We start from the raw sequence: 27,893 nt of genomic DNA, 5'->3' as shown, positions 1-27,893 counted from the left end.
CGGATTCGATTCCAGGAGGAGACCGTGTGATTTTGTAATATGAATCATGCTCTCCGTTTACACACGTTACACAACCAATGCGCGCAACATCTCATGATTAGAGTTGTCAGTAGGTGGCTTTATAAATGTTTGTACCCCATCTCACTTCATTTGAAGAAGTAGTTCAAATGTCCCGCCTTTCATCTCGGTCATTCGTTTTAGTAGACCCATTTGATTTAATGCGTTATAAATCATCGTCCTGATTATGTATAATACATTATAGAAAAGCAAATTAAATTAGTTTTAATTTTTAGATTTCAAATCACTTTTATAAATGTAACGTACAAAGATATAAAGCATGCAAACATTCATCTATAAGTCTATTTTTCATTACATTTTTCATTAAATTTTTTGTAAAGTTCCTCCATTGGTTCGTCTAACTACGGAGTTAATTTTATTGGTAGTTCCCCTTTTTCATATATCAAATATGAAAATGCAAACGTTTAAAGTTCAAATGACTTGGCAATCTGCTTAGTTGATGTTTCAAATTGACTAAAATACACAAGTCACACACATAATATTATTAATTTATTTATATTTTCTCTGTTAATGAATGTTTAATATTGCATATAGGTAAGCTCACAGTTCTTCATTATATATATACTTACTTAAAGAAGTTATGTACATATACAATAATGTATTATTCTATTACAGGTTGAGGCCAGATTTAGATAAAGAAAGTCAAAAATGATTTTTGGCTTCATTATGGATTTTAAAGTACGGACAAGTATATGTCATCGCTTCACGTGACCTTTGTATAAACGTCAGCCTTTCAGAAACAAAAAATAAAGATCGGAAGATAACGGTAGGTAATTGTGAAAAGAAAGATTTTAAAACCCTAGGATCACGTGACAACTAATAATGAAGATACAAAAAATGATTTTTAAAATTGATAAAACAAGACATTGTTGTGAAATATAATTACAGAAAAACAAAGACATAATAGAAAGAATGTAACGACACGAATCACAATACAATGCATGGTGTCAATACGTCCAGATTACCACTGATAGGAGATGGGTTTCACATCGGTGGAGTAAGAGCTGATCGTGAACCACCCTCTCGAAGCTGGGCAAGGATTAGGACGTGTTTGATCGATAATCCTAGAGATGAGGAATTCAACAGACGACAGGAATTCTGGAGCTACCAAAACAGAAACCGAGGTGTTGTGAAATCCTTATTGAAAAAATTACCAAACGTTCCATTCAGGATTAAAAAAAAGAAAATGCGACAAAAAGATATTGAAACGGAAAGAGACAGAATTCGCCAAACTATTTCAAAACTTCCAAACATATCCAATACTGAAAAAATAATGGAACAGGATTCTCCTGGGCGAAGTACGAGACCTCGTCCGCTAGGAATGTCTAAGTATTCAGACTTTAATTTTAGATCAAGTGATATAAATAGAGCAAATTTGAAGGATGTAACGAGGGAAACAGACAACAATAATAATTCGAAGGATAGTGATTTTATTCCGAATAGTAATCGACTTCCGCTGATAGACGATCGACCAACAAAGACGAGTCCGGTCAAAGGAAATGCAAAATTAGACGAACATTCTAAAAAGGTTTCTTTTTCTATGAACGATTTGAGCAAAGAGATCGACAACAGATGTTCGACTGCGTTCTCTCATTCAAGTACGGTATCGGACACGGCTATAGAGAATTATGGACATACTAGTCATGGTATAGCCGATATAATGCCTCGAACAGTGCTAGATGTCGTTCCGGAAAACACTAAAATCGATTCCGAAAATTCAAACAATTCTAAAAAGAAATCGAACAACTCGATTCCAACTGTTTCCAACAATCATAAAAACTGGTTTCAGAGAGTCGTTGGAGATAAAGAATTGATTGCCTCGAATGATTATGAAAATTTTGCTCGAACTGCTCGTCCTTTAAATGATCGACTCTCGGATGACCAACCTACAAACAGTAAAATTCCACCTGAAAAGCAGTATTCAAGATCTGGATGGAATGTGCATTCGCAGCCATTTTTTTCTAATTACAATGGAATGGACAGACATGACAATAAAACATCAAGATTGAGTTCTACAAAAGTAGGAGCTAGGTCAGTTGAATCTAGGTTAAATGATCAGAATTATGTTAAAAATAATGAAACTGAAAAACTTAGAAGATTTGAAAGAACATATCAAGCTCAAACCCTAACTCAAACAAGAATTGCTGAAAGATTAAGTCAGGGTAAATCACCGGACAGGTACGGTCGATCTCCGGAAAGGAACGGTAAATCACCAGAGAGAACGTCACCTGCTCAAACGCAAACTCCTAACCGACTTGCCGATAGAGTTGCATTAAGTCGTTCACCCGAAAGAATGAGTCAGGGTCAAGTTTTCAATAGAAACTCCCCACAAAGACAAAACAAGCTCGTTAGTATTGAACATCAGTTTAATGATCTCGGCCATTCTCCCCAATTTTCACCTTCTCCAAGATATATGGGTGAGTATAAACTGACAAAATCGCCACCACCCGTCTCTCCTGGTCGATATTTTCCTATCTTTCCAACTGATGGATCACCGATGAGAAAAGTTGGTGGTAGGGGCAAAAATAAATTTCAAAGGACAAATTCAAGACAAGAGCCAGTAGTGTTACCGTTACAGGAAACAGAAGGCTATATGATTTCATAGGAACATGACACTGAACAGAGAGCTACATGATTTCATAGGAACATGAGATTGAGCAGAAAGCTACATAATTTCATAGGAAAATGCGATTGAACAGAAAGCTACATAATTTCTTAGGAACATGAGACTGAACAGAAAGCTACATGATTTCATTGGAACATGAGACTGAACAGAAAGCTACATGATTTCATTGGAACATGAGACTGAACAGAACGCTACATTATTTCATTGGAACACGAGACTGAACAGAAAGCTACATGATTTCATTGGAACATGAGACTGAACAGAAAGCTACATGATTTCATTGGAACATGAGACTGAACAGAAAGCTACATAAGTTCATAAGAACATGGGACTGTGGATTATTTGTTTATATTGCAGTTGAACTATTACTAGTATTCAAATTGAATTTTAAAATGTTTCTAAAGCCATCAAAATTTTGCTTTTATTTAACTTTCTTAGAAATTGCATAAAATGAAAGTCTGGATGGTTTTTAGATAATGGAGAGCAATGGGTCGAAAAAGTAAATGATAAAGAAAATTAGCCAAATAATAAAGTGTAGAAAATAATGAACGAAATTCAAAATGGACTTACAACTTTATAAAAACTGAAATCCATAATATGCATGGCTTAATGTTATTGATTGATACACATTTTGTTGTCTCACAGTTATCCATTGTTTTAAAGTAAATCGGGTTGACTGAAATTAAGCACTGTATTTCAAACACATGATTTTTCGTTATTAATATTTAATATTTGTTATTCTTAATTCAATATTGCTTTCTCACTATTCCAATGTCTTTCAAGCATTTGTTTAGCAACGACACGGTGAAATGTGAATCTAGTCTATAAAATGTACAAAACAAAATAAGTGTGCATTTATTAATAATTAACTTCACTACCATTTGTGATGTTAATTGAACCATTTTTATAGGTTATATGATTTATATTTCATTAGTATCGAAGGAACAATGTATCGTACAGTGTTTTGAAGAGGATAAGGTTTAGTTTCGTTCAGGGTTTTGAAGAAGATTAGGTTTATTTTCGTTAGGTGTTTTGAAGAGGATAAGGTTAATTTCGTTCAGTGTTTTGAAGAGGATAAGATTTAGTTTCGTTCAGGGTTTTGAAGAAGATTAGGTTTATTTTCGTTAAGTGTTTTGAAGAGGATAAGGTTTAGTTTTGTTCAGTATTTTGAAGAGGATAAGGTTTAGTTTCGTTCAGTGTTTTGAAGAGGATTTATTTAAGTTTCGCTCGGTTTTTTGAAGAGGATTTAATTAAGTTTCGCTCGATGTTTTGAAGAGGATAAAGTTTAGTTTCGTTCAGTGATTTGAAGAGGATAAGGTTTAGTTTCGTTCAGGGTTTTGAAGAAGATTAGGTTTAAATTCGTTCAGGGTTTTGAAGAAGATTAGGTTTAAATTCGTTCAGAGTTTTGAAGAGGATTAGGTTTAAATTCGTTCAGGGTTTTGAAGAGGATAAGCTTTAGATACATACAGCGTTTTGAAGAGGATCAGGTTTAGTTTCGTTCAGGGTTTTGAAGAGGATAAGGTTTAGTTTCGTTCAGTTTTTTGAAGAGAATAAGATTTAGTTTTGTTCCGTGTTTTGAAGAGGATTAGGTTTAGTTTCGTTCGGTGTTTTGAAGAGGATAATGTTTAGTTTCGTTCAGGGTTTTGAAGAGGATAAGGTTGAGTTTCGTTCAGTTTTTTGAAGAGAATAAGATTTAGTTTTGTTCCGTGTTTTGAAGAGGATTAGGTTTAGTTTCGTTCGATGTTTTGAAGAGGATAAGGTTTAGTTTCGTTCAGGGTTTTGAAGAGGATCAGGTTAAGTTTCATTCTGTGTTTTGAAGAGGATAAGGTTTAGTTTCAGTCAGTGTTTTGAAGAGGATAAAGTTTAGTTTCATTCCGTGTTTTGAAGAGGATAAGGTTTAGTTTCGTTCAGTGTTTTGAAGAGGATCAGGTTTAGTTTCGTTCGGTGTTTTGAAGAGGATCAGGTTTAGCTTCGTTCAGGGTTTTGAAGAGGATAAGGTTTAGTTTTGTTCAGGGTTTTGAAGAAGATTAGGTTTAGTTTCGTTCAGGGTTTTGAAGAGGATAAGGTTTAGTTTCGTTCAGGGTTTTGAAGAAGATTAGGTTTAGTTTCGTTCAGGGTTTTGAAGAGGATAAGGTTTAGTTTCGTTCAGGGTTTTGAAGAAGATTAGGTTTAGTTTCGTTCAGGGTTTTGAAGAGGATAAGGTTTAGTTTTGTTCAGGGTTTTGAGGAGGATTAGGTTTAGTTTCGTTCAGGGTTTTGAAGAAGATTAGGTTTAGTTTCGTTCAGGGTTTTGAAGAGGATTAGGTTTAGTTTCGTTCAGTGTTTTGAAGAGGATAAGGTTTAGTTTCGTTCAGGGTTTTGAAGACGATAATGTTTAGTTTCGTTCAGGGTTTTGAAGAGGATAACGTTTAGTTTCGTTCAGGGTTTTGAAGAGGATAAGGTTTAGTTTCGTTCAGGGTTTTGAAGAGGATTAGGTTTAGTTTTATTAAGTGTTTTGAAGAGGATTAGGTTTAGTTTTATTAAGTGTTTTGAAGAGGATTATTTCAAGTTTCGTTCAGGGTTTTGAAGAGAGTTAAGTTTAGTTTCGGTAAGGGTTTTGAAAAGGGTCAGGTTTATAGTTTCGTTCAGTGTTTTGAAGAGGATAAGGTTTAGTTTTATTAAGTGTTTTGAAGAGGATTAATTCAAGTTTCGTTCAGGGTTTTGAAGAGAGTTAAGTTTAGTTTCGGTAAGGGTTTTGAAAAGGGTCAGGTTTATAGTTTCGTTCAGTGTTTTGAAGAGGGTAATGTTGAGTTTCGTACATTGTTTTGAAGAGGATTATGTATACTTTTGTTTAGTGTTTTGAAGAGGATAAGGTTTAGTTTCATTCCGTGTTTTGAAGAGGATAAAGTTTAGTTTCGTTCAGTGTTAAGAAGAAGATAAGGTTTAGTTTTGTTCAGGGTTTTGAAGAGGATTAGTTTTAGTTTCGTTCAGTGTTTTGAAGAGGATAAGGTTTAGTTTCCTTCAGTTTTTTGAAGAGAATTATGTTTAGTTTCGTTCAGTGTTTTGAAGAGAATAAGGTTTAGTTTCGTTCAGTGTTTTGAAGAGGATTAATTTAAGTTTCGTTCGGTGTTTTGAAGAGGATAAAGTTAAGTTTCGTTCTAGGTTTTGAAGAGGATAAGGTTTAGTTTCGGTCAGTGTTTAGAAGAAGTTAGATTTAGTTACTTCAGTGTTGTGAAGAGGATAAGGTTTAGTTTCGTTCAGTGTTTTGAAGAGGATAAGGTTTAGTTTCGTTCAGTGTTTTGAAGAGGATAATGTTTAGTTTCGTTCAGTGTTTTGAAGAGGATAAGGTTTAGTTTCGTTCAGTGTTTTGAAGAGGATAAGGTTTTGTTTCGGAAAGGAAATGATATAGTGTATACGTTATGACAAACGAATCCCTTCCCGCACCATATGCAAACCAAATGCGAAGTAACAAAGCTTTTATTGCTGTTCTTCATTTGAACATCAAAATGAGTTCTTCAGCACGAATTAAAAGCTCACACTTCTGTTTGTAAGTTGAAGGGGTCCTTACGCACCGTTTTATTGTTTTATGTTTCTAAGTTGAAGGGGACCTTAAGCACCGATTTAGTGTTCGATGTTTGTAAGTTGAAGGGGACCTTAAGCACCGTTTTAATGTTCGGTGTTTGTAAGTTGAAGGGGACATTATAAGCACCGTTTTAGTGTTCGATGTTTGTAAGTTGAAGGGGACCTTAAGCACCGTTTTAATGTTCGGTGTTTGTAAGTTGAAGGGGACCTTAAGCACCGTTTTAGTGTTCGATGTTTGTAAGATGAAGGGGACCTTAAGCACCGTTTTAGTGTTCGATGTTTGTAAGTTGAAGGGGACCTTAAGCATCGTTTAAGTGATCGATGTTTGTAAAGTGAAAGGGACCTTAATAAACAGTTAGAATGCCAAATAAAATACTTAAACAATCCAAAATTGAATATAAATTATAACATTGGAGAAATACTTATTACTTAATTGTGGTAAAAACACGTGTCATGCCAACAGTTTGTGCTATGTTGTTTATTTTAATTAAGAACTAATAAGCTTGAAGCAAATAAGACACAATACAGGTAAGGACGGTCTTTATATGCCTGCCCTTAGTCAGGAGGTTGTGTGATAACTTCTTGAGTCATCTGATAATTTTGTTGCAAACAGCAAGTACGTAGATCTTGTCATTTTGATCAATTTTGTCCCGTAATATAGACTCTATATAATATACTTTTCAAAGTGGGTCTCATTGGGGTCTAAGCGTGACGCGGGATTGCCGATTTTTTTGTAAGCGTGACACGTGAAAGTCAAATTATTGTGCCGTGAAAACGGGAAATGAAGTCTAGCGGGATACGGGAAATTACAAAAAAATGAGAATTGCTTACGTACATAGTGTAAGCGGGATACGGGAATCTGACAACACAGTAAGCGGGATCCGGGATCAGAACCCCCCAATGAGACCCCCTTCAAAGTATAAGACAATTAATGCATTATATCGTTAATTTCTATTTTTAGCCATGGTGGCCATGTATTTTGACCAACAGGAATAAAAAAACACAAACTTTATACAAGTTACACGATCATTCATCCCAAGTTTAGTTGAAATTTGCTCAATAGTTTCAAAGAAGAAGATCTTTGAAAAAATATATGATGGACAAAAAAAAAAAAAGAGTCAAAAATCATACAATTATTTCGGTTGTATTGTCATTTTTGTAGAATTTGTATTTCTGATTATTTTTGCTGTCAACGGTTTTTATCTTACTTCTTTAGTTTTTGAGAATATAGGCGAAAAACCAAAATTACCTAAAAATTGTCATTTACAGGCAGCAGAGACATATATACATATGTATATATGTCTCTGCAGGCAGTTACTCCTTAAAGGGGAATAAGCCACAAGTTGGAAAAAAATCAAAATAGATTTTTTTTGAGTTTCAAATGTTTAAAAAAGCGGGATTGCGAAATTATATTTAAAGGTAAAGGTATAATCTTTGATTAGCTTGCTTGTTAGCTGAACTGTGAAGTCATTATTAGGTTAGGTATACTACCCTTCTTTCCGAGTAGTCTAGTCCTACAGACAGATAGATTGGTTATCTGTCGGACTAGTCTACTCTTAAAGGAGGGTAGTTTACCTAACCTAATAATGACTTCACGGTTCAGCTAGCAAGCAAGCTAACCAAAGATATTACCTTTACCTACACACTCGATGCATTCAGCTGTAAATATAAATGACATATTGCTTATAATATCTAAGAAATGGACCAAACCACAAAAACTAAACATCGTCCAATGAACCAAGAAATTGTGGTAGAGGTCAGATGAAACCTGCCAGACGGAAAAGTACACCTGACAATCATTCCATACACCAAATATTGACCTACTGCTTATAGTATCTGACAATCATTCCATACACCAAGTATAGTGGCCCTATTGCTTATGTTATCTGAGAAATAGACCAAACCACAAAAACTTAACATTGTCCAATGAACCATGAAATTGAGGTCAAAGTCAGATGAAACCTGTAAGTCGGACATGTACACCTGACAATCATTCCATACACCAAATATTGACCTACTGCTTATAGTATCTAAGATACGGACTTGACCATGTAACTTTAACCTTGATCACTGATTCATGGAATAAGGTCGAGGTCAGGTGAACCTTACCTGACGCACATGTAGACACTGCAAGGAACCCATATACCAAATATAAATTTCCTACTGCTCATAATAAGCGAGTATTTCACTTTTCAAAAAAACCTGTAATTTTTTTTCAAGCAGTCACTGAAACATAAAAATGATGTCATGAACAATGGACATATGACAGACGGCACTTTGTAACATAAGGTATGAAGCATCCAGGTCTTCTACTTTTTGAAATATAAATATAAATCCTCCGCCGGATCATAATACCCAAGTTTCGCATATTGCGACGTCGCAGGCGAGATAAAACAGTGCTTATTATTTTTGGCTTGCAAGTCAATTATTCAACTTGATTTGAATCAGTATTCATGTGACCTTCAGTTTGACCCTTAGCTGGAAATAAATTATGTCAACATGCATATAGTTATTTAAAAGAAAAGAATGTCAACATTGAAAAGTGAAACCAGGAATCCACCAGGAGAACATTATGTTGACTGATTCTGCCCACAAACAATTATTCTTATACAGGTAAAATGATGATTTATAAATATTTTTAATATATGCCTGCAATCAAACAGACCTCGAGAAATCATTATTAAACAATTGCACATGCTTGTCTGTGTAATCATATTTATGTTTATATCAGATAATATGAGCATCAGAATTCTTCAGAGGTCATCTCGATGGTTTATTAGATGGCATCTAGTCTAAAAACTGAAAAAACTGAAACATTTTAACGAGTCCTTGCATTGATTATTTGGATATCTGTTTTAGTATGTTATAAAGCAAATATGAGAATTTGAGTCAAATCAGTGAAATTGAATTTGACAGCTAATGGCCCTTTAAAGGGTCATCCAATGATTTAGGTCACTTTGGCATTTTTGTCAATCTTGTATTACTGATCATTTTTGCCTGTAACAGTTTCTACCTATCTTCTATAGTTTTTGAGTTTTTACACAATAGAGATTTTCTCTATCAGTTTTCAAGATAAAAGATAATGCATTTCACCCCTTTGTTCTGTTTTTAGTCATGATGGCCATGTTAGCTGACTGACTGGAATCAAAAACAAACTTTATACAAGATATCCCAAGGACTATTCACCCAAAGTATTGTTGAAATTGGCTCAGTAGTTTCAGAAATGATCTTTAAAAAAGTTTAAGATGATGGACATCAAATGATAGCAATACCTCAAATGGCCCTATGAGCCAGGTGACCTAAAAAGAGATCTTAGTTACGAATTGTATCAGTCTTCAGTGTGGAAAAAACAAAAAAATCCAGATACCCCATTATTGAACCAAAATAAAAACAAACAGCTGCGCCATGAGCACATACGCCCGTCGCTTTTTCAAAGAATAAAGTTCAATAACTTCTCAATGTCATATCAGAAATTCATGAAAAACTAAGGGGAGGTTATCTTAATAGATATAAACCAGACACCAAAGTTTCATGATAACTGCTCAAAGCATTGACAGAAAACTGAAAAGTACCCCCTTTTTTATGAATATAATCACATAACTCCGAAATGTAAAATCTAATAAAATTTATAAAAATCGAAAGGGAGCTTACGTCAATAGATATAAACAATTCACCAAAGTTTCATGAAAACTGCTGAAATCATTTTTGAGTTATTGTCTGAAAACTGGAAAAAAAAAACCTTTTTTAATGAATATAACCCCATAACTCGGAAACATAAAATCTAAAATTTATAAATCAAAAGGGAGCTCATGGCAATAGATATAAACAATTCACCAAAGTTTCTTGCAAATTGGTGAAAGTGTTTTTGAGTTATTGTCCGAAAACTGGAAAATCCCCTTTTTAATGAAAAAAACCCCAATAACTCGGAAACTTAAAATCTTAAAGTTATAAAAAACGAAAGGGAGCTCACATCAGTAGATATAAACAATTCACCAAAGTTTCATGCAAATTGGTTCAAGCGTTTTTGAAGTATTGTCCGACATGTTGACGACGGACGGACATACAGGCGGACAACAGTATACCATAATACATCCCGTAAATGGGCGTATAATAAGCTGAAGTGTAATAGTGTAAACCTGTCCTCACATTCCTCAACAATAAATACCCCATTATTGAACCAAAATAAAAACATCAGCTGAAGTGTATTAGTGTAAACATGTCCTCACATTCCTCAACAATAAATACCCCATTATTGAACCAAAATAACATTAGCTGAAGTGTATTAGTGTAAACATGTCATCGTATTCCTCAACAATAAATACCCCATTATTGAACCAAAATAACATTAGCTGAAGTGTATTACAGTAAACATGTCCTCATATTCCTCAACAATAAATACCCCATTATTGAACCAAAATAACATTAGCTGAAGTGTATTAATGTAAACATGTCCTCATATTCCTCAACAATAAATACCCCATTATTGAACCAAAATAACATTAGCTGAAGTGTATTAGTGTAAACATGTCCTCATATTCCTCAACAATAAATACCCCATTATTGAACCAAAATAACATTAGCTGAAGTGTATTAGTGTAAACATGTCATCGTATTCCTCAACAATAAATACCCCATTATTGAACCAAAATAACATTAGCTGAAGTGTATTACAGTAAACATGTCCTCATATTCCTCAACAATAAATACCCCATTATTGAACCAAAATAACATTAGCTGAAGTGTATTACAGTAAACATGTCCTCATATTCCTCAACAATATATACCCCATTATTGAACCAAAATAACATTAGCTGAAGTATATTAATGTAAACATGTCCTCATTTCTGTTAAAGTAACAACAAACACACAGCATTTGATACTTTCATTTCCGTTTTTTATCTCCATTATGAAAACAATGTACAAAATTTACAATATACAAGTATAGAATTATAATGTAAACTGTACAAAAACTTGTTCATCAAAACAATAAGCACACATATCAAGGATATAGATCTGGATGATCAGTTGTAACATTACAGTTTATTATTACTTCGTGTATGAAAAGGCATGTTTGATGTGAGTTATGAAGAAAAAACTTGACATGCAGCTTGAAAACCTCTAAACAGTTGTATCCCAGCAATTTTTGGAAAGTTGGAGATTGGGGTTAACACCTGAGGATAATTTTGGTGAGTTCATTCCTTAATTACAGGAACATTGATCTTTATCGACTTTAAAATCTGTAGTTCATGTTCCTACTGGTAAGACCCCCCAGTTTTCTCTAGATTCACTCTTGCTAAAATAAATAATATTATGCAACATATCTAATCAATAACATGCTTGTCTTTACATGCAATATATGTCGAAAAAAAAAATGTCTTCACAATGCAACTATAAATAAACATTGCAAACAGCTGTGACACTGATCAGTTCTTCTTCAATAACAAAGCAGTAGCATAAAGGTCATAGATGTTTGACTTCCAACTAAAACTCAGGAATAAAAACTGTGATAATTCTCAAAATGAACTAAATATGGGTTGAATAGGTAAATTATGTATAGCATTTGGTTCAGACATAAAAAAAAGTAATGAACAGACTTCTGAAATTTTGTGATTTTATATATATAAAGGGGCATAACTCAAGAACAGTAGAAGTGATGCCACCCAAATTAAAATTTGATCTGTATTTTGTGGTAATAAGCATTATGTATAAGTTTCATAACTTTTGGTTGAGGCAAACTGGAGTTAGAGAACGGAAACTAATATCGGGATGAACATACAGACAAGGGTTACACTTAAAGCCCTCTCCGACGCGGCGGGGGCATAAAACTCAATTTTGACTGTTTTCTGCATGACCAAGCTCATCTTTAGCATTAAGAACAACAGAAAATCATAAAATGCAATAAATTCCTTTAAATGACAAAGATGTTGGCTACAACTAAGGTGGAATTAGCTTTCCTACCATCCAATGTATCCTATCCACTGGAATTCTGAACAAAGGCTACATGTAAATACATGTTAACACCACAGTTATCATACACTCAACATGATAAAAAATAAAACTCAAATGTTCACTCCATAGGGTGGACTAAATGGGCAAAAAGGGTGTTTTATTACAAACCTTATAAATATCCTGGTAAACTCTTAAATATATGAAACCATTACAAACAAATATGAACAGGTCATTTGGAAGAAGAAATTCTGTATAAATAGCACTTTTCAATAAATAAAACTTGGTATATAAATCTTTATAACAAGAAAATTCCAAGATTTCCACTCGAAGTCCACTACTGCCTCAGGACTAAAAGTGACAAAAAAAAAAGTATAGCAAAATTTATCAGAAGTCAACTTTTGCCTGAGAGATTTGGAATCTTTCTTTATTGATTTACAGGATATTTAAGAAAAGTTATAAACCATGTCAGTACCAAAGCCCTGACTACTGAGCTAAAATAACAACTTTGCTGCCATTCCTTCCACAATAGGTTTCTTTATAAAAAAAAATTTGTAAAAGGTACCAAGGATGCAATTACAATAGGTCATAAGAGTACAAACAACAACATTGCTAAAAACTAAACGAAAAACAAGAGTTGACAATTAGTACAAAAACAAAGAAAATACTCAATATTGCGCAACATGAGCCCATATAAACTAACGTTAAATCAGGTGCATCGGAATAGGTAGGCAGATCCTCTTCTACCAGTGGTAGGAACCCTTCATATGGGAAATGACATGTACAATAATGTTGACAAGTTGTATTTTATGAATCAATTGAATTGAAAAAGGATGACAAGATTGTGGCTACAACAAATGGAACATATACATATAATTATAGTACAGATCTTTTAGTTTTTATTAAAAAGCAACCATTTATTATACATTAAACTGAATTAGATACTGTTAATATAAAACTTGCATATTATTTTTATATAAAAATCCATAAAGATCTATCAGGGTTAGAAAATATCCTTAACTCCATCTATATAATTATATAGTTGATTAAAAACCTTTTATAAACATTTTGTCAAAGCCTAAAGATTTGAAAGGATAAGAAAGTGTGATTTTTAAAAATTATCCAATAAACTTTCAAATCACCTTTGGTTTTGAAAATTAACCAAAATATTCATCAACATTCATCTTTAAAAATCCCCAAAAAATTGCAAGCCTGTAAATAAGGCTACAATTGCCTATGAAAAGGTTTGAGGGGTTACAAAATACTTCTAAAAGGTGAATATGCGAGTTGCAATTCTCCTTTAGGATGTTTGTTGATCTTGTTTTTGTCAGATATTTGGAATGCTCTGGTTTAACCCATGTATTGCCATAAATTTTTCTTATCAGCGAACTCTTACTTTTCTTTCCACAACTTTATAACATATAGTTTATAAAGCCATATGTGGTAATTTCATAAAATCCTTGTTATTTTGCTATAGTTTTGGAAAGGAAACAAGTGCCAATGTTAAAGGAATGAAAAATCTAGAAAAAATCCTTTTCTGCCAAATTTTCAATAGCTTATATCTCAAATATCAATCACCTTCATTCTTTTCAGCTCTTTTGTTGCGTTTTTATATACTATCAACTTTAAAAAGTCTTTTAAAAAGCTTGTTATTTTGAAACAGAGGAGCAATCACCCTCAAGTGGGGGCCAATGCATTTTCACATTTGTTCATTACATGTATACCATACTGACAAACATTTCTATAAGGACGATTTGTATAAATAGAACAGTATTCCTGATACCTGAAGCAACTTGTTATGTTTTCTCTTCACATATTCATAAGAGAAAATTAAGTCTAAATTTAACATTCAATTTACAATACATATATTCATACCCTGAAAACACAATTCCAAATAAAAATTGTATTCAACTTAAGTAATTTCTGTTGTTGTACAAAACACATTCTTTCATATCAATTCTGGAAATGGTTCAAAGGTCACTAGTGTTAAATGTTATTTGGTCAATGAGAGCAGACATAGTTAAGTATATATCTAAATTGAAGTAGATCAAAATTAAAATAAGACACTAACGATTTAAGCAACAGAACAACTAATTTTCATTCAAGGTCAAATTATGAAGCATGTACAAGAACTCAATTGTTTCTCTTGCAACTGACCTGATACAGGAACAAGTAAAGTAGGACCATTTCCAGAATGGACATGACTGGGAAGATAGTGTTTACTGTCATTCACTCACATGCAAGCATTACATCTGTGCTAACTGTTACCTATTATTTTTCAAACTCTACGACATATTGTCCTGTTTTTTTTAAATAATGATCAATTTGTTCTTTTGCATGCATATCTTTTTTTTAAAATAAACCTATTGCTTTCAGCAGCCATATAAATAATAAGTACAAGTATACACAGAATACAAATTAAAATATATCACAATTTGAGGTCATTTAAATACTGCATTTTGTTGTGTAGAAATTCAGTCACTTCCCATGCTGATACTTGGTAACTTTTCTCTACTTTCTTCCACATATCTTTTTCTATAGCAGCATCTTCCTGCAAAATAATACAGAAACAAATTGGTCAAAGTCTTACATGTGGCCTGCGTCAGATAGAAATCAACCTTGTGCAAGTGCACATATAAAATTACATGTATAAGACTTTGGTTGATTTTGGAATATTTAAATAAGAAATGAACGATGATTTTGGACTGTTTTGTAGGGTTCTTATAACAACTCGATTTTCAAACAGTTACAGACTTTTCATAGAGATTTGTTCAACTCAAAATAGGACAACAGATGTATTGATATTTTTTGTATAAGGTTGATTTCTATCCTACGCAGCTCATGTCTTAATCACTAATATCTTAATCCTATCTGAAACCAAATTTTATTTCACAGCACTTTACTAATATTTCATTGCCCCAGTGATGTTCATTAAAGCATATGTCTGCTGATATTCCATTTTACCAGTTTGCCATCATTGTAGAAGGCCGAATGTTTACCTATAGTTGTTTAAATCTACTTCATTTAGACTCTGTTGAATAGTTCTCTCATTCACAATTATACTTCATCTCCACATTTCAAATTGTTAATAATAAGGGGTATGAATAACCAAAATTTCCTATCTACATTCCTACTTTGTATCAAAAGATATAGCAACCCCTGATAACTAAGGGACGAATCTTATATGCACCTCCACATTCGCTTTCCCGAGGACAAAGCAAAACAAATTTAACTACATTGTATAAGATTATTACTATAAGCTTCCCTACTTCTTTCAAGCAAACATGACCATACAAGGAATTATTGTAGGCACCCCTACTTCTTCTTCCAAGCAAACATGACCGTACAAGGGATCATTGTAGGCACCCCTACTTTTCCATTAGACAGGATGACCTTAAAGTTTGTCACATGACTTACCTCATCAACAGTAAGTGGTTCTGTTAAACTTAGGTTTGAGAGATCAATGGATAAAAATACAGGGTCAATATCTAGGACAGCTTGATGAAGATCTTTTGCTACTGTCTCCAAAGAAGTAAGATGGTGATTATAGTTCTCAAATATACTTGGCTGAAATAGGAAAGAAGACAGTACATTTCTATTATGGTAAAGTCAGAAATTTTTATGTGCATTAATTATTGTGATGAAAAACGGACACAAATGCACAAAACCCATTTCCCTTCTGAGTGAATTAAATGCTCTTTTTGTAGAATAATTTGGTCATGCAAGCATTGGCCACTGTAAAACTACAAAAAAAGCATTTCTGATCTATAATTAAATCATACGTTTAAAACCTAAAACAAACTTTTTGTTTTTTGTTTTGTACATTCCTACAAGTTACTGTAATATTGTCATGCAGAAAACATGCAGTCAAGGATGTTGTGTTTTATTGGGATATAAAACATCACTTTAAAACACCAGGTGGTTGTTGTCTACCAATCAAAATGATGGAATCCTTATGAATCATCTATGTAATTAAATAATAACTTAAATATTTACCATAGCTACTGGTGCAGCATCTTTCTTCTTCTTACTCTTCTTATTGAATGAAGACTTCAATGGTTTTAATATTCTATGGCAAACACCAGTTAATATCACTACATGTGATAACGTCTGAAATAACAAACATACTTATATTATAAGGGCTGTTCCAGTATTACTGCATGGGGTAGGGCACATCTATTAAAATTAAATGATGGTGATAAGTTAAGACAGATGGCCTTAACAATTATAAGAAATAATTCACTCAAAATTGTCGTAATGATGCCAAATTAAAATTTGAAGCATAGCAGGTTACAATTAAATTTGAAGTATTACAAAATCATGTGATTTTTGGTAAAAATAATTGTTAGGCACATGTACTTAGGTTAAAATGTACGGTCTTTCAAGTATGTATTTTTATTTGGCCTTTTTATTTTGATTGGAGGGTCACTGATGAGTCTTTTGTAGACGAAACGCACATCTGGCATACAAAATTTGAATCCTAGTATCTATGATGAGCTTATAATGTTCAACAAGGTGATAGGCATGATTTTTTATTGTCCACTTGGTATCTCTGTCTCTTTTTATTTTCTAGTAACTAATAAGATTCTGTCTCACATCCATATCCAACCCAGGTTCATTTTGTTTTAAATATGTTGGACTATATTACTAACGTGAGGGTACCCAAATTGCACCTATTTTGACAGTTTTTTCACCTACGTTTATTTATGACCCGGACAAAAGTTTCTATTCTGTGTTTATTTAGTAGATGTGTCCTTAATTACTATATGGTTCCACCAATTTAATTTTAAATCAATATTGTCATAGAAAAATGGGGTTGAACCGACCTCCAAACGATCCATGATTCTGTAATATGGAGTACTCAAATTGCATCCATGCTTAAATTCACATCCGTAAAAATCGAATAACTGATGTTTTGTTTTATTTCTCCAAACAATTTGACAAAAGGCCATGCTTACTGTTATTTTTTTGTTAAAGAAATGGATACCTGCAACTGTTTTAATTGCATATTTTTAATAAAATGCTCCGCAGGGCGCAGCTTGATACGACCGCAGAGGTTGAAACCCTGAACAGTTGGGGCAAGTATGGACACAACATTCAAGCTTGATACAGCTTTGCATTTGGATTGTGATTACATATTTGACACAGCATAGGTTTCTGACACAGAAAGAATGTGGTCTAAGAACTTAAAAATTTTAAATTGGACATTCACCTATTATGGTCCAATATCCAAAATCTAAATACATGGTTAGATTCAGCATATCAAAGAACCCCAAGAATTCAATTTTTGATGAAATCAAACAAAGTTTAATTTTGGACCCTTTTGACCTCAATGTGGACAAAGTTGATAACGGGGCCCAAAAATCTAAATACATGGTTAGATTCAGCATATCAAAGAACCCCATATATTCAATTTTTGTTGAAATCAAACAAAGTTTAATTTTGGACCCCCATTTGGACCAACTTGAAAACTGGGCCCATAATCAAAAATCTAAATACATGTTTAGATTCAACATATCAAAGAACCCTAAGAATTCAATTTTTGTTAAAATCAAACTAAGTTTAATTTTGGACCCTTTGGACCTTAATGTAGACCAATTTGAAAACGGAACCAAAAATTAAGAATCTAAATACACGGTTAGATTCGGCATATCAAAGAACCCCAAAAATTCAATTTTTGATGAAAGTTTAATTTTGGACCCTTTTGACCTCAATGTGGACAAAAATGATAACGGGGCCCAAAAATCAAAAATCTAAATACATGGTTAGATTCAGCATATCAAAGAACCCCATATATTCAATTTTTGTTGAAATCAAACAAAGTTTAATTTTGGACCCCCATTTGGACCAACTTGAAAACTGGGCCCATAATCAAAAATCTAAATACATGTTTAGATTCAGCATATCAAAGAACCCTAAGAATTCAATTTTTGTTAAAATCAAACTAAGTTTAATTTTGGACCCTTTGGACCTTAATGTAGACCAATTTGAAAACGGAACCAAAAATTAAGAATCTAAATACACGGTTAGATTTGGCATATCAAAGAACCACAAAAATTCAATTTTTGATGAAATCAAACAAAGTTTAATTTTGGACCCTTTGGACCTCAATGTGGACCAATTTAAAAACGGGGCCCAAAATCCAAAAACTAAATACACGGTTAGATTCAGCATATTAAAGAACCCCAAGAATTCAAGAATAAAACCCCATTGAAATTGGTCAAGAAATAAGCAATTTATATGAAGTATCTTCTTTTGCACAATACTGTGCAATTAAATATTTCTTGCTATTGCGCAATACTGTACAATTGACAATTTCTTGTTATTGCGCAATATTGTGCTATTGGATATTTCTTGCTATTGCGCAATACTGTGCAATTGAAGATTTCTTGGTATTGCGCAATACTGTGCAATTGAAGATTTCTTGCTATTGTGCAATACTGTGCAATTGAAAATTTCTTGCTATTGCACAATACTTATTATATAATAATTTACACATCCTGTTTGGTGTGTATCTCCTACCATATCATTATTATTTGCTTTTAAATATAAAACAGAAATAACCAACTTAAAATGGAAAATTTTAAAAGAAAAAAAAAAAGGAAAAAAAAAAAATCCCCCCCCCCAAAAATTTTTTGAACCCCCTTATGATTCATCACCCCCAAACTCAATCCAAGCCTTCACTTTGTGGTATGGTACCTTGCAGCAGAGAGATCCATACACTTGAACACAAGTTATTGTCTGAAAACTAGAAAAATGTGTTTTTTGGCCCCTTTTTGGCCCCAAATTCCTAAACATTTAGGGCAATTACCCCAAAATTCAAACCCAGCTTTCCCTTTGTGATATGGAACCTTGTAGTACAATTTCAGAAAGATCCATACACTTACACACAAGTTATTGTCCTGAAACTAGAAAAATGCTTGTTTTTTGCCCCTTTTTGGCCCCTAATTCCTAAAATATTGAGGCAATTACCCCCATCATCAATCCAAGCCTTCCCTTTGTGGTATGGTACCTTGCAGTACAATTTCATAGAGATCCATACACTTGAACACAAGTTATTGTCTGTAAACTAAAAAAATGCTTATTTTTGGCCCCTTTTTGGCCCCCAATTCCTAAACGTTTCGGCAATTACCCCCAAACTCAATTCCAGCTTTCCCTTTGTGATATGGAACCTTGCAGTACAATTTCAGAAAGATCCATACACTTACACACAAGTTATTGTTATGAAACTAGAAAAATGCTTGTTTTTTGCCCCTTTTTTGGCCCCTAATTCCTAAAATTTTGAGGCAATTACCCCCAAAATCAATCCCAGCATTCCTTTTGTGATATGGAACCTTGTGGTACAATGTCAGAGAGATCCATACACTTACACACAAGTTATTGTTATGAAACTAGAAAAATGCTTGTTTTTTGCCCCTTTTTTGGCCCCTAATTCCTAAAATTTTGAGGCAATTACCCCCAAAATCAATCCCAGCATTCCTTTTGTGATATGGAACCTTGTGGTACAATGTCAGAGAGATCCATACACTTACACACAAGTTATTGTCCTGAAACTAGAAAAATGCTTGTTTTTTGCCCCCAATTCCTAAAATTTGAGGCAATTACCCCTAAAATCAATCCCAGCATTCCCTTTGTGATATGGAACCTTGTGGTACAATGTCAGAGAAATCCATACACTTACACACAAGTTATGTCTGGAAGTTACAAAAATGCTTATTTTTGGCCCCTTTTTGGCCCCTAATTCCTTTACTGTTGGTACCATAACCCCCAAAATCAATCCCAACCTTCCTTTTGTGGTATTGAACCTTGTGGTAAAATTTCATAGAGATCCATTCACTTAAACTAAAGTTAGAGTGCGAAAACCAATGTGTCTTTGGACGACGACGACGACGACGCCAACGTCATACCAATATACGACCACAAAAATTTTTTTGCGGTCGTATAAAAACTGACTTTTTGTGGACGTAGCATGGCGACGTTTTCGTAGATTTTACTTTTTCCGGTAAACACTTCATGTTTATATATACTGTGAACGTTTTGTGAATATTTGAATATATTTAGCTATGTTGAAAGACATGCATAATGTCAAGTAATAATAAACTGCTTCGCTGAGCGCAGCTGGATACGCCCGCAGAGGTCCAACCCTGAACAGTTGGGGCAAAAATGGACACAATATTCAAGCTTGATACAGGTCTGAATTTGGATTGTAATTAAATATTTGACATATTACAGGTTTCTGAATAAATGTAGTCAAAGAACTTGAAATTGTTTATATGAATTGAATTTATATTCAATTAAAGATTTCTTGCTGTTGTGCAATACACTGTGCTGTTGCGCAATACTTAGTAAATCTGTTGTCAGACTATAAACAAATAAAGTTCAATTAATTCTCAATGTCATATTAGAAATTTATGAAAATCAAAAGGGAGCTTACATCAATAGATATAATCAATTCACCAAAGTTTCATGAGAATTGCTGACAGCATTTTTGAGTTATTGTCCGAAAACTGGAAAATCCCCCCTTTTTTAATGAATAAAACCCCATAACTCAGAAATGTAAAATGTAAAATTTATAAAATTCTAAAGGGAGCTTACTTAAATAGATATAAACAATTCACCATAGTTTCATAAGAACTGCTGAAAGCATTTTTGAGTTTTTGTCAGAAAACTGGAAAATCCCCCTTTTTTATGAATAAAACCCTGTAACTTGGAAACGTAAAATCTAAAATTTATAAAAATCAAAAGGGAGCTCATGTCAATAGATATAAACAATTCACCACAATTTCTTGCAAGTTGGTGAAGGCATTCTTGAGTTATTGTCCGAAAACTTGAAAATCCCCCTTTTTTTAATGAATAAAACCCCATAACTCAGAAACGTAAAATTCAAAATTTATAAAAAACGAAAGGGAGCTCACGTCAATAGATATAAACAATTCACCAAAGTTTTATGCAAATTGGTTAAAGCGTTTATGAGTTAATGTCCGACATGTTGACGACGGACGGACAGACGGACGGACGGACAGAGGTATACCATAATATGTCCCGTAAACGGGCGTATAAAAATACAAATTGTTTAGTTTCTAAAAAAAATCCTAAGATTTCCACTCCTATTTTTGCTAAATAGGTGCAATTTGGGTACTGTGACGTTACATACCTCTGCTAAGAATACAAGATTTTCTAAAACTTTGGGATTTACACATTTTTTGTCGTTATCTGACTGGACTAAACTACATCTATGTTTGGATAATAAGCCTGAAAATACATACATAAAAAAATTAATCTACATGGAACTGATACTAAATTTCATTCTTTTCTTTCATGTTACTCAAAATTTCTAAAAACTTCTTGCTGTTCAAAAAGAGTCTAGGTCCATTTCATCCTTTTTGCCAGATTTAAATAATAACCTATCTGTAAAGACAATCAACACTGAGACACACTTTAGAAAAGTTGTTGCAGAGCATAATTTTCACTCAGAAATCGATATAAATTCAATCAATACTTTTTTCATTAATATGATTGATTGATTTTTGGTGTTTTAACGCCACTTTTAAGCACCGCTTTTGGGCTATTTCGTGGCGGCCAGTTTTTATTGGTGGAGGAAGCCGGAGTGCCCGGAAAAAACCACCGACCTTCGATAGGAAAACTGACAATCCTAGTCAATTAAGATTGGAGTCGAGTGCACCTGCACGAGCGGGGTTCGAACTCACAACCTCAGTGTTGACTGGCTAGTGATTACAGTAGTAACTACTTAGACCACTCGGCCACCGAGGCCCCTTCATTAATATATAGCGATTTAAAAATAAGATGTTTCATGATTGCCAATGAAACGACTCTCCACCAGAGACCAAATAATGTAGAAGTTAACAACTATAGGTTACTGTACGGCCTTCAACAGTGAGCAAAACCCACAACAATCCATATGTTCTAAAATTATTATTTTAAACAGTCAACTGTGTAGAATAATTTATAACAGCAGTTACGTTTACTGAATTTATTTGATTTTCAGAGTAAAAAACATACTTTGTGGTGTGTCATTGCTAGAGGTAGACAACTACTGTCTTAAGACAAAAAATTACAACCAGGCAGCATATATATAGATATAAGAAGATGTGGTATGAGTGCCAATGAGACAACTCTCCATCCAAGTCAAAATTTATAAAAGTAAACCATTATAGGTCAAGGTACGGCCTTCAACATGGAGCATTGGCTCACACTGAACAGCAAGCTATAAAGGGCCCCAAAAAATTACTAGTTTAAACCATTCAAACGGAAAAACCACGTTCTAAACTATATAAAAACGAGAAACGAGAAACACGTATGAACTACATAAACAGACGACAACTACTGTAATCAGATTCCTGACTTAGGACAGGTGCAAACATTTGCAGCGGGAATAAACGTTTTAATGGTACCAAACCTTCTTCCTTTTCTGAAACAACTCAATCAAAAAACGTAAATTAACACACAATGAATGAATAAATTTGACCTGTGACACCTGAATGCAAATACACAGTTAATAAAAAATTACAAGGGATAAATAATTAAAGTCAAAAGTAAATAAACAGGTTTAAACAAAGTTAAAGTATGATATCACTGTGAAATTTCAAACAATTTTTAGAAAATCATCACTTTTGAAGAAACCTGCGTCATATTATACACAGGTAAATGAAAATAATTTTGTTGTTAAGTATACTTCTTCTTCTGTGTGTATAAAATCTTCCGTTTAGGAATACCAAGAAATTTAGTACATAAGTTATTTTGTAAGGCACGGTTATCCTTCCAATTTAAATTTCATAAAAATAAATCTAAAATCGGATGGCCATTAAGTGAACATGAATAAAGAAAATAAACTATCACCTTCTAATATGTTAGGAACACAGGATTTCAGTTTCTCTTCTTGTTCACCATCTTTGCTATCTAAAAACAAATCATAGAAATATCTAATTACATAGCATGAGGAAATTATTTCTTCCACTCAATAATATAATAAATGTTTCATATCTATCAAATTATGAATCAGCAGAGCTGTGGTGTATATGTCAATAATACAGTGACCCAACAAAGTCAAAATACATCTTCATGTCAAAATATGGTCTACAACAATACACATGTATAAATACACATGTATAAATAAATAAATATATCAAGCTCTAAATCTCATTGCGTCTAGAAAAGTAGTGAATGATTTTTTGTGAGCTTTTAAAGTAACTAGTTAAATATTAGCAACTTTATGCAGTACATGAATAAAAGTGTTTTTCTTTCTATTAATCAATAAATTACAGAATTTTATTGGTGAAAGAATTATTACAGTTCAAAAGCTTTAAGTTCCTCCTACTTCTAATTGATGTGTCATACTATATGTACAAGTATTTACCAGTTTAACTATACCGGCTTTAAATTATTGTTCCACCGACAAAAATCCATGAAACTACATAAAAGTTCCACGGTTAACGATCCAGTAAAGTATTTCTGTTGCATCTTTATTGTTATCTTTAAAATGTCATGTATAGACAAGGTAAAGGTGTGCAGATGCTAGATTATTGGCTAATATTTGTATAGTTTCTTTCTGTTCCCAATGAATGTTTTAAACATTTTTGTATGTATCAAACGCCACCCTTGGAAAAGTATTTCCAATTTACAATATACAATAATTTGGTTTTTACTATGCATTACTTCCCTTTATTCATAACCTCTTTCTTCCACACAGAATGAATTATCTCCCCCTACTTACCAAAGCCTTCCTCCTGAAGTTTGTACACATAAACAACAGTGTCTACCATCTGTGTGAAGATTTGACTGTGGTTATCACTTAAATAACAGGATAATTTTGTAGGATAAGGTCCTTGTGTAGGATACTGAAATAAGATAGAAACTTAACACATTTGTTTAAGGCATACAATGTAGTTTACAATATATGTCAGTCAGTTTACAGGATAGTAAGACTGATTGAAGGTTACTAAATGTTGGCTGCACATAAAATATGCATCAAAGACATTAAGGATGACATGTTTTAAATAATGAAAAATATAGCATGCTTTGAATTACCTTAATATGATAAGGGCTGTTCAAAAATTGAACATGTTGGGGAATTGGGAGGAACTCTAATTCACAAATAATGGGTAGTTGTGTTTTCCTTAAAATTTAATAGTAAAATGAAACTTATATTGTGTGTGGTTGGGGTCTAAAAAAAGTGCCTCCCCCAAAATGCATTTAATTCAGGAACAGCTCTAAGTAAAATTTTTATCATGCTACCCAATAAGGTGAAAGTCCACAAGAAGATATATCATTCTATTCAGACACATTAATACTGACTCCAGGCCCCACAAGTCATTGCTCGTACTCCCTAATGTCACAAGTTTGAAAATATTGTTACACCATTGGCGTGTGGACAAATTTTAACCTTAGGGTGTACAAATTGGAAATGTTACCCTGAATGCATCAAACTGGTTTAACCCCACCATAGTTTGTGCCTGTACCAGGTCAGGCTATCTGGACCAGGGCTTCCAAAATTTCCTGACGACAGCCGGACATTTTTCAAAGAAATATTTTTGACGGTCAATGATCAGCTGGATACTTAAATGTAACTGAGAGGATGCATAAATTGATATATGTGTCTAAATAATTAGTAGTGTTATATGCAATAAAATTATTTATAACTGTTTTGTTTTCTTCATTCTAAAAATAAATAAAATATTATCCTCGGTATTGTGTCATTTTTCTGTGTATCGTAATACAGTAACCATCATTGCATCAATCAGCTTCAGTACCTGACTGTTCTCATGTTTTTGTTTCTGTTTATATAATCTATCTTCTCTCTGTGAGTACTTAACACTTTGTAAATTAAGGCCATCTTATTTGAAACTGTTGATGTTGGCTTTAATTGCAGTACAACTTGATCATCAATACACGTGATACTTTTCTTTTTGTGTATTGATTACCTGACCACGTGACTTTTACAACTGATGCGGTATTTATAGATAACATTGAGGAGGCCCGATGAAGGATATTGTTTTAAACCGTGTAAAATCTACTGAACAGTGATCACATTTTTCTTTGTACAATTTCCCAACCTGATTTAGAAAATAAGGAATAAATAAAAACATACTCAGTTGATAAATAATTTAATGAATAACAACATGATATTTTATGTAAGCATATAACAACAATAAAATGTCAGAAGAGCACAATGCTGACAAACACACGCAATAAATATTACAATGAGCACATTGAAAAGAAGCACAGATCACAGCACAAGATTAGAGTTCATTTAATCTAATTAAAGATTTTTACATTCATGAGCTTGCTTAATGCATTGTTCTGATAAACATGGCGGTTACGAATGGATTGCCATTTGCGGATAGCAGGAACAGGGTCAAAGTCTTTAACATCTACACCTACTAAGCTTATCCTCATAAGTTGATCTAAAGCGTCAATACCTAGACTACACCTTAGTCGATCATAATTCCCACGGCGGGACTTAACTTTACGTCGGACATCACCTCTTTCTCTATAACATCGGAAATTGTCTGAATAAATTCGGAGCAGGCATTGTTCTCTTGATATAATTTAGAAGTGATCACGGCACCATTTAACTTAGTTAAATCATTTATTGACTGAAATTTGTCCATTGGTTTTTCCTATATATTTTAGTAAATTTTCCCCTTGAGAGTACCCCAGTATTTAACACGATGTACAGTGTTAAATAAAATAATATATATCATACTTATTCATTTATAAATATCCTTATTTGAAGAATAACTTTTAAATATCAGGATACTTTTAAAACTGAATGCTCATTTAAAATAATATCTATAAAGCGTAATTAAATAGGATGTTGTTCCATACACGCTTACATGTTTGACCTCGTTTACCGGATTACCTTTACCGTAGAAAGGCTTGTATAGTTCGCAGTTGTACATAGTCCGCACCCCCTTCTCCCCACGAAATTTTAGGTAAAAAAACTTTTTGTAACTGTTAGAAAAGGTCTAATGAAACTCCGGTAATTTCAAATCCTGTGCGGTCCTTTTGCAGAATTTTCTTGGAAGAACCTGTTTTCCATCATCAAACAGAAGCTGAAACTGCTTGTAAATGATTCTAGAACGCTTCATGATTGTTAAAATAAGTTTAATTCACTTAAAAAACAATTTAGAAACTTGTGTATGTTTAAACAGGAAGTTTAAAAAGCATGTGTAAAAGAAGAAATTAACCGGTGAGAGTCGAAATCCGTACATAACAGATATCACTATAATACGACTTTGAAAGTAAAACAGTTCCATCCTTTTGTAAAACAGTCTTTAATATATCTATCACATTAATGTTTGAAGGGTCTTAAGCTAGTACAAACCATATTAGTCAGTATGAAACACCAAAACGGAACGAACAATAACCGATTACGTTTTGTAGTTTACAAATTCTAAGCTGATTTACGGTTGTCTTTTTCACTATGTTTGTATCGTTTCAATCAAGCAGATACCAGTTTATTTCAACCAATGCATTGAAAAGAAACATGAAATTTGTAATGAAAGGTTTAGTTTTTATATTTTTCAGTATTAATTTGATATTGAATAGAAATAACTTATTAATATGGATGAGTTAAAGTTATTCGTTTAAAAAATGATAAGAGCGCCCTCTACAATAGAAATAACAAAGATGGCAGAACGTAAACAAACCACCTCGCCCGCGAAATTGAAATTTTTCTCTTATTTCTTGCTTATTGTACTCTATAGTCCGCACCCCTTCTGGAAGGTCCAATTTTGGAGAATAAAACCGCGGACTATACAAGCCTTTCTACGGTATGTACATTGTTATGCATCATTAATTCTATTGATAAAGATAAGCTAAGGACACCTCATCAAAGGTAACAAACCTGTAATCAGTGAATGATTTATGGCTTCAATATAACTTATTGAAGGGATAATTGTTTGACAGCTTGTTGTTATTTAAATAAAAGAAAACGTGTTTTTTCTACTTTTTATTGATGTACACAAGCTAAAGACCAAGCCGTACATTTATGTACCCAGAGGATTAGACTAACTGAGACACTTCAAAGTATCTGAAATATGCTGCTTCTGTTTTATTAAACCCAATTATGACCGAAATATCTTTGTGAAATAGATTGCCACAATTATAAACTAAAATGCCCAAACGGACATGCCCAAAGCCCCAAACGGACATTTTTATCGATCGATAGTTGGTAAAAATTGAAATGACCGTTTCATGAAAATGCCTTGAATAACAAAATGAGGCACACCAATTCTATTTGACCGTTTGAGGCTGAGAGCAGCCGGTCTTTTTATGAAAGTTTCGGTCAAGTCCGGAATATATGACCGTTTTGGAAGCCCTGATCTGGACCATGTATTATATGTTTAGGTTTATATTTGTTTGAAGAGTCAAGTTCTGGTGCCATAGCTTACTGTCCAGTATTATTGGTGATTTCTGTTATCATTTTGATCTATATTTAGATTATGAAACAGTGAGTTATTAAACTGTGAGGCTAGTTAGGGCTGTTCCATTAAAACATACATGGTACCAAGGGAAGGCACTTTAAAAATGGGATAACAACTTATATAGGCAAATTAAAACTTCCTTTACATTTCCACTATGCAAAAACATAGATGACACCCACCCACAGTTGAGATTTGGAAGTGCCTTCCTTGGGCCCCATGCATGTTTTTATGGAATAT

The 27,893-nt window shown here is 33.2% G+C and overlaps 2 protein-coding genes across 4 annotated transcripts in view; one reads left to right on the top strand and one right to left on the bottom strand.

The window, feature by feature from the left end:
* Nucleotides 1-3,449, top strand: part of LOC127710812 (probable serine/threonine-protein kinase DDB_G0276461) — a 30,845-nt gene extending 27,396 nt beyond the window's left edge. For all 3 annotated transcript variants that reach the window (XM_052216772.1, XM_052216774.1, XM_052216773.1), the window contains exon 2: nucleotides 694-3,449. In XM_052216772.1, coding sequence (XP_052072732.1) covers nucleotides 1,016-2,683 — 1,668 coding nt within the window. In that variant the 5' untranslated portion in view covers nucleotides 694-1,015 and the 3' untranslated portion in view covers nucleotides 2,684-3,449. The remainder of the gene's footprint in view (nucleotides 1-693) is intronic.
* Nucleotides 3,450-11,136: 7,687 nt separating this feature from the next.
* The window catches only part of LOC127710810 (N-alpha-acetyltransferase 25, NatB auxiliary subunit-like), a 44,480-nt gene continuing 27,723 nt past the window's right edge, over nucleotides 11,137-27,893 (bottom strand). Inside the window, exons 23-28 of the mRNA XM_052216769.1 lie at nucleotides 23,942-24,065; nucleotides 23,068-23,127; nucleotides 21,365-21,462; nucleotides 16,207-16,320; nucleotides 15,628-15,777; nucleotides 11,137-14,761 (exon numbers count right to left, since the gene is read on the bottom strand). Of these exons, the coding sequence (XP_052072729.1) occupies nucleotides 14,639-14,761; nucleotides 15,628-15,777; nucleotides 16,207-16,320; nucleotides 21,365-21,462; nucleotides 23,068-23,127; nucleotides 23,942-24,065 (669 nt within the window). The 3' untranslated portion in view covers nucleotides 11,137-14,638. The remainder of the gene's footprint in view (nucleotides 14,762-15,627; nucleotides 15,778-16,206; nucleotides 16,321-21,364; nucleotides 21,463-23,067; nucleotides 23,128-23,941; nucleotides 24,066-27,893) is intronic.

The sequence above is a fragment of the Mytilus californianus genome, unplaced genomic scaffold, assembly GCF_021869535.1.
Source record: "Mytilus californianus isolate M0D057914Y unplaced genomic scaffold, xbMytCali1.0.p SCAF_8, whole genome shotgun sequence".
Lineage (NCBI taxonomy): Eukaryota > Metazoa > Mollusca > Bivalvia > Mytilida > Mytilidae > Mytilus > Mytilus californianus.
This window is presented reverse-complemented; position numbering and strand designations above follow the sequence as displayed.